Genomic DNA, 7,853 nt, shown 5'->3' with positions numbered 1-7,853 from the left:
GAAAACAAACAAAAACCCCGCAGCCCACTGTCCCGCCGTTCTACCAAGGACGAACCCTCACCCTACCTCGCCACACCCATCCAGGCAGCCGCCGTACCCTCCGCACTCCCCTGCCTCACCCACCCGCGCATGCGCGGGGACAGGCAGCAGGGGACAGGCCGCAGAGCCCAGGTCGCCGGGGTGCCCGCCTCCCCCACGCCCGTGCCCTCTCTCCCCCACCTTACTACCAGCCGGGCAGTAACGGCCCTGGCGGGATGGAAACAGGGGGCGTGTGCGTCTCCGTCCCTCAGCCTCGCCAATGGCGACCACCTTCCCAGCCTCCCAAACCCCTCCTTCGGTGCCCCGTCCGGCACTGACCGAGATAGAGCACAACGGGAATGAAGCCCCAGCGGATGGCGAACTGCCCGCCCTTAAATAGCTGCTGTAACCGCTGCCTGGCCTCTTTGCTAAGCTTCGGCATGCCGGCGGCCACGGAGAGAGGAGGAGGAGCCCAACCGCCCTTGCAACCCTGCGCCAGCGCCAGTGGGCGGGACCCCATCGCGCCGCCGGTGAGTGACGGGGACAAGACACCGCCTCGGCAGTGGTGGTGGCAACGACGGGGGCTGTCCTGGCCTGCTCTGAGATTGGTGAGAAAATGGCAGCTGTGGATTCCGTTCCGCTCCTCGGCCGCCAGCGCGCATGCGTGGTGCGGACGCTCGGCCCGCAGCCCGGAAGGGATCGTCCGGCGCCGCGGCGTCGGCCCCGCAAGCTGGGGGCGATGGGCGAAGGGCAGTCTGTCAGAATCGGAGTGTTTTTTCGAGGGTGAGGGAGTTACAAAGCTGTGAGAGTCTTCTCCATCTGCCTGTAGCTACTGCGCTTATGTATTTGTGTTTCTTTCCCGGAGCTGTCAAGGTATGCACGCTCTTTGCACACCGCCTCTGGAGGCCGGCGGAGTGCCTTTTGGTAAGTGTAAGGTAGAGGTGGAGTGGTAAGGAGAGTATTTCTGGGTAAAATTGGAATTGACTATCTTTGACAGCAGACTGTGCAATGTGTCCAGTCTGTGGAAACGTAGAGTTCTGGGAGTGAAAGTTTACTAGATACATGGGGAAGGGCATTCTGGATTTAGACCTAATATCTAAAAAATGCTAATACAGAGCTTAGGGCCTATTGTCCTTACAAGCTCAGAGCCCGGAAAAGTACTGGGACGCTTTCTTTTCTAACTGATGATTGGTCTCTGCAAAAACCCCTTGCAGTGCCCAAATCACCAAGCTATTATCTGTTTAACACCACTGCTTATGAGGCATCTTGCTGTATGATGTCTGTGGCTTTGACTCAGCCAGTTATGTCATATCTGTACCGTGTTTTTGTGCTCTCTCATGTAGTCTTGCTGCCTTTTGCTGTAATGCCAGATCCAGGTCTTCAGGTGCTAGTAGTGCTAATGTCGCTGCAGTATTTAACGTCGGCAGTCTATCGCCTGTCTGCTAACTATATGAAACTCCAGTCATAGTTTGAAGGAAACTCTGAAAAATGTTCTTAGAAGTCACTCTGTGTGACAGTGCAGAAATCTACTCAGTTTTGTTCACAGCCATGATTTACTGAACAGACCCATTTGAAGTTCTGCATGTTATGTACTGCTTTGCCTAAGGCAATTACTTGGAGTTCTGTAGCCATTTTGTCACATTCCGAATAACCACGTCAGTGCTTTTAGATCCAAAAAAGAATTCCGGGCTGTAATAAATATCACTTACACAGATCCCTCATTTTGTCTTCCAATGTGGATGCCTGCTCTGCCATTCTGAGATTATAAAAATACAAGCTTCTAGGTGGCCCCTTGCTTTCCAGGTATGGATAGGTAGCAAACTGCAAGCCACGTGAGGGATTCTCGCAGCCCACAGCTTGCTTTTGCCATGGTCTACCCATAATGAAAATGTAGGGGATAAAAAAGTGTTTTGGTGATGTGATAGCACAAACGTGCTGTTATGTTACAGAATGCACAGAAGGCCTTTCCTTGTGTGAACCAATCAATATGTACTGTGCTTTCATGTGCATTAAATGTGTTGATGTGACTGACACACATTTAATGATACCCTACAAATAAAGCAGAGACATAGCGTTTGTGAGTGGCTCCTTTATGAGCTGAATAGCTTATCCGTAAAGAAAAGCTAGGCACCAGTGCTGTAGTTCATCTGCAGATGAACATTAGTATGAAACATGGACTGTAAGCCTACATCTTTCCCAAAAGAACATGTGTTCATGACATATGGCACATGATGTGATCATATCTTATATTTTCTTTATGTATTTTCAGCCACTGGGGTCAACAAAGTCAACAAAATAATAGCACATAGTAATGGAAGCACAATTGTTTCAACTGACTGTGTAAAAGCTAATTTTGCTTGGTGAAGTTTTGTAACAGTCAGTTTTGGCTTACTCCACTTTTCTGCAGAAGTTGAGCTGCTGGGGTAGGTAGAAAGATACTAGCTGAGATACCTTCATTTCACGTTTAAAAATAAAGGGTTTCCAGTATCGTCTTGCAGGTAGGGCCTGCACAAACGTTCAAAATTAGAAAGTTACCATTCTTCTGAACAAGTGTAGTCAAAGAAGCACATTCGTCAGCAGTGGCTTGTCAAACTCAAATGAGAAAAAGCTGAAACCAGCCTTCTTTTCTGACCCTTGCAAAGGAAGATAAGTGGTTGCTGCAGGAACCTGTTTTTCAGTAATTTGAACTGTATTAATTTTCCTCTGTAAACCGAATCAGATCTGTTCCCACGATGTAGTTACTGTTACAGCTTGTTCTTTATAAACTTACAGAACCAACTGTTCATTACGGCACACAGCTTGTTAATAATCTCTTACAAATAGAATGTGACCCACTGTATTTTGATTCAGTTCAGAAGGTATTTTCCTTAGCGTGAGATTCAGAAGGTCAGATAGATTCAACAACTAATCCAAATGGTTAAACAGCTCTGTCTCCTTTGAGTATAAATTGGTTTAGGTGTCACACGTAATACAGTATATTCTTACTGTGGATGTCCTTGAAGAAGGGTATTCACAGAAATGTGCCATATGCACCAGCTGCTTCTCTTCATTCCTTCACAATACCAAGTTAAGGAATAATTTCCAGAGCACAAAAACTTCCCTCATTTCTCATGTTTGCTAATTCTAATGTTTGACTAAAAGCTTATAGGTTATTTCCTTTAACCATAGAAGCCAGGAATTGAATAGCAGGAAAGTTAATATTTCTTTTCCATAATTCTCTTGCAAACAAAATCAGTGTAGCTTAGAAAAGCACAAGTGCATGTGTTGTGTATGCAAGTAAAGAAAGTTGATTCTGTATAGCTAGTGGGCCAAATTTATATAGTGTTACAGGCTGACGCCAAGAAAGGATATCTGTAAACTAAGGAAAGTGACTGAAGAACAGCACTTCTTCCATCATAACACACATAATCTCATACTATCCAAAGTATCATATTTGCAGTAAACCAAACAAAAAACCAGCAACCCCCCTCCACAAGAAAACAAAAAGAAACACAAAAACAACCAAACAACAGAAACCCCAGAGCATGCCAAGGATAAGGGGTTGCACTAACTCCGGAAGTTTTCTGTGCCTTTATTTGGCTCTTGTTGCACCTAGGAAGTTAGAGGCTCTAAGCGCTCAGCAGTCTTTTGGTGAGCTCTTGGCTTAGCCAAAGGGTAAAAGATCACCAGTCATCTTCCTGGCACATTGAAGCTGGTGGGACAGCACTATTCAGGTAACTGAAATACTGGAAATTGGTCTCTAAAAGCTTGGACTCTAAATGCCAATGACGGGGCATGAAACAATGAGCTGTTTTGAAGGGAGAAGTAATACCCAGAGAAATTGGTAGAAGACAGGAGGAGGATGTTGTGGGAATGCTGTGGGTACTAGTTAATGTTAATAATTTATTGTGGTAACACTTCCATGAAGGCTATTGGGTTTACTTGATTTTTTGTTTTTTTTTCTTATGGCTGATAATGAGGAGAAATACACTTGAAATGGTGCATTCAGTAAATATGAAAAACAAGCTCCAATTGCTGAAGTGGCAAAAGAAAATCAGTAATACCATATATTCTTGACAGTTTTTTGTTACAAAAAGCTTTTTGAATTTATTTTATCTCATAGTTCATGTGAACAGCAACAACAATAAAATCAGAAATAAAATTGCATTGGTTTTAACTGGGACAGTAAGAATGTGAATCCCTGCTGTTTTATTAATTTGATTAACAGTAATTTCACAAGTGCTGTGTTTTCATGGCAAATAAATACCACTAAATACTCACTGCAAACCAGCCAAATGCTTCTGGTTTTATGGGTAAAGGAGAGAATTGAGATTCTTACAGACATGTCTGAATCACTTGAGTGTCAGTCTGTAGTTCAGGGAAATGTTATTCTGTCTGATGGCTTTAGCTTGTCTTTGTTGGGGTTTTTTTGGAGAGAGTACATGTTAGGTCGAAGAATTCCTGACCTCTGAAGTTTAATGTCAACACACTTCAGAGTAAAACCCCACAACAGTGCATGTACCTCAGAAGGCTGAAGAAGGAGACAAACTGAAGTGACACATGAAAGTCTGTGAAAAATCACCATGAACTCTATGTAGGCAATTCCTGCAGACCTCCATTATGCACTTTTGATATTTTCCCTTTAATGTAATGTCAGGGAACTGCATTAAATTCATCTGCTTGGGAACAAAGCTTGAGTGACTATTTAGGAGGAACTTATATTTCAAAGATACTCCAGTAGGTATTTCATTCTTGAAGATTACATTGTTAATCAGTACAAATAATACAAGAACATAACTAAGAGGAATTTAACAGATTTCTATTGCAGACTGATTCTTTACGATGTCAGTAAAAAAGGTCCTATGTTATGACTAGACACTATTTCACTTTAGTACTACAATTAAACTTTCTATTTTTGTTGTGACTTAGCAATGATGGTCCTTTTCTTCCATTCCATTTTAGTATTCCGATTGATTTAGTCTAATAAATCCCATCTATGCTGCACTACTGGTCTGGGAAACATTCCTTGTTGATTTAAAAAGAGACAAATAAAAATGGAAAGCACTGCAGTCAAAATAAAAAAGACTAAGGCTGTCCAATTATGTCACATGGGAAACATCAGGATTTTAAATGTCTCTTGAATGTTGATAAGATCTAGATTACTTGAGGGTGAATATGTTTGAATTTTTCCATTTATCCTGTTTTCAAAACATACTTGGAATACAGAGCAATAATGCATATGAAAAAATTCTGTCCACATTGGAATATCTCATATGAATTTCTGTGTGACGCTCATTAGCTGTACTTTGGTCACAGTTTGATACTGAGTATTTCCAAGAAAACTGATACTGTCAAATGCCCATCTAGAAAATCGGTAAAATGATCAGAGTGGTAGGAACAAAAAGCAAAGTGGAGTAATTTTGTATAATCGATACAATAAACCGCAGCTGAGAGTAATAATGGAGTTGATTGCAAACATAGTAATAACTTCATTACTTTTCCTTACAGCTTCTGAGTCCAGTGAAGGAGGGACAACAGTCTGAGGTGAGACAGCATTGAACAGAAGCTCATCAAGTGCTTTTAGAGGCCTTCGAGAAGAACTGCTGTTGTGCTTGAAAATTGAATATGACCTGCTGCAAAACTTTTGTTTAAAATAAAACCTTAGTTTCCCATTCTCCCCGTCTTCATTTAAGGATGAAAATGAAGTGTTATATTTAAAGATAATGCTACCTTTTACCATAGGTAGTTCATCTAAAGAAACCACAGTTCTTAAATACATGTTTTTATGATTGCAGTACTTGGCCAAGGATGAAAACCATCATCTGATTCCTTGCATGCTTTCAGTGATACGCAAAAATCTGATGGATTAAAGGATTTTCTGAGGCCAAAACTAATATCCGTATTTACTCATTCTTTGATTTTAAATTAAGCTTGCTTTTTTTGTTTGGTTTTTTTTTTTGGCATCTGGGCAGTGAAGGTTTCCGTATCTCTGGGAGGATTTTCTTCTAAAAATATTTGAATGTAAACTTTTATTTGTCAATAAATCCCAGATAGGCTTTTGTTGCTGAAGAATATATTGTTATAAGAGCACACATCTATAAAGATTTTAAAGGACTTAAAAGATGTTTGGTTTAGGCAGATTTTTACTATGACTGAAACAAGATGAGAAAAGCAGTGAATATACTATGGTTTCCAAAACAGTCTTTGCTTTCAGTGTGCTTGTTTTTATCGCAGTTCTGACCTTAGTACATTGTATTAAGGGGAGCAGCCATGAAATTGAGAATGTAAGTCTTTGCAATCAGTTGACAGCATTGCACATGAAAATGCAGTATATCTCTTTAATGCAGAACATAAAACTGGAGCATTTGAAAAGTAAAAATTGTAATTAAAAGTCATATTTCTGCTTCCTCTCTTCAGTGAGCATTTGTTGTAACAGTCTCTCTTAGCATCTGTTTACAAAAAATAAACATGCTGCTTGAAACCACTTTTTCTGACAATGAAATATTCTAAAATCATGATTGATGCACAGCATTGGCTTCACAGTAATGCTTTTGGATGCACTCTTTCAAATTTTATGTGGTAAATATATACAACAACCAGCTACTAATTATCTCCTGGTTATAAGCAAAGAGAAAGCAAGTAGTAAAGCAAAAGGAGGGACCTCTGAGCTGAAATACACCAGGTTGATGTAGAACAGTTCCCTGTGGGTTTTCAGCTAGAATGTTCGTTTTCTCTTGTCAGTTACTGTGGATATCCCTAAGTATTCTTTTCCTTTGGCACTTCCCAAACAGGAAGACTGTTTGTTAAAATTAGTATTTTTTTTAAAAAGGTATAAATTAAATTTTAATATAACATAGCTTACATTTGAATAGAATTAAATAATATGCATTTAATAAAATTATTATATAATTAATAAAGCATAGCTTTAATTCTTCAGAGTCTATATTTTAGCATTGTCATTGTAATAGTTTTTAACAACTTGTAATGCAAACTACAGAGGTCAAAGTATAATAGGAAAGGTAAAATATGTATCTTTTCAGATCTTGAATAAGATTACCCAATCAACAAAGTAAATGTGTCATGTATATTCATAAAATAAAACTTTTTCACAATATCTAAATGTTGAACAAATTAGTTAGGTTAACTGAATGTAGGTATTAATTTATCTTGATTGTTGCCTTTGGGTGAATTAACTTCAGAAACTTAAGGACAACCTTTTTGTCATATTGCTAATTCAGCATGGCCTAAACATGACCAACAGGGTAAGGAGCAGTTCCCATCCTGCCGAGCTCCATCAGAACACATTGCATGAGCTGTCTACTAAAGCTGACATTCCAGGAAGAACTTACTGCCTTTCAGAACTTGAAATGGAACCAATGTTGACAAAAGTATCAGCATTTGTGCCTGTCTGTATTGTTCACATTTCAGTACACATTTCACTGAAAATTCTTTGAGATCTTCAGTACATGGAGGATTATAATCAGTAATTTAGAATTATAATAAGGAGTAGTTACGGCCTTTCGTAGATACCAGAGGGTGATCAAGGAAAGCTCTTTTCTTCCTTTGCAAGTCTCCTGTAGTGCTGTCAGGATTAAATGAAATGCAACTCATGGTTTTACTTGTCTATTAAAATAAAAGTTATCTTAAAATGGTGTATCTTTGCCTGTCAACATAGTATCTGTCCAGCTTTTTCTGTTTTAGCATAATCATATGCCATATTAACCCAGAAAAATATTTCTATATTTTATTAATTTTAAAATATTAAGTAGACACACAAGTATATCTTCTCTATGCATTGACAGCCAATTCACCTATTTGTAAGTTCATCTTCAGTTCTTTCCACTAATGCATAAACC

General features: G+C 39.8%; 1 protein-coding gene across 9 annotated transcripts; it reads left to right on the top strand.

Annotated features, from left to right (window-relative positions):
- Window positions 1–122: 122 nt before the first annotated feature.
- On the top strand, window positions 123–7,649 carry LOC308217314 (uncharacterized protein). 9 transcript variants are annotated; one of them, XM_080610315.1, is made up of 4 exons: window positions 123–548; window positions 892–942; window positions 5,506–5,541; window positions 7,197–7,649. In XM_080610315.1, the coding sequence occupies exons 1-4, from the start codon at window positions 378–380 to the stop codon at window positions 7,449–7,451; spliced, it is 513 nt and encodes a 170-aa protein (XP_080466441.1). In that variant the 5' UTR covers window positions 123–377; the 3' UTR covers window positions 7,452–7,649. The 9 variants fall into 9 exon arrangements, 8 of the variants coding, with proteins under 8 accessions (XP_080466441.1, XP_080466445.1, XP_080466448.1 ...); XM_080610319.1 differs by having other exon boundaries at window positions 123–626; window positions 884–942; XM_080610322.1 differs by lacking the exon at window positions 7,197–7,649 and adding an exon at window positions 5,793–7,190 and having other exon boundaries at window positions 884–942.
- The last annotated feature ends 204 nt before the right edge of the window (window positions 7,650–7,853 follow it).

The sequence above is a fragment of the Psittacula echo genome (genome assembly GCF_963264785.1).
Source record: "Psittacula echo genome assembly, chromosome: 2".
NCBI lineage: Eukaryota > Metazoa > Chordata > Aves > Psittaciformes > Psittacidae > Psittacula > Psittacula echo.
This window is presented reverse-complemented; position numbering and strand designations above follow the sequence as displayed.

Bases quoted from the DNA above. Each gene is read 5' to 3' on its own strand.
- LOC308217314 (XM_080610315.1), top strand. From the start codon at position 378: ATGAAGCCCCAGCGGATGGCGAACTGCCCGCCCTTAAATAGCTGCTGT. The intron at 943-5,505 runs GTAAGTGTAAGG...TTTTCCTTACAG, and splicing joins GGCCGGCGGAGTGCCTTTTG to CTTCTGAGTCCAGTGAAGGA. The intron at 5,542-7,196 runs GTGAGACAGCAT...AATTAACTTCAG, and splicing joins AGGAGGGACAACAGTCTGAG to AAACTTAAGGACAACCTTTT.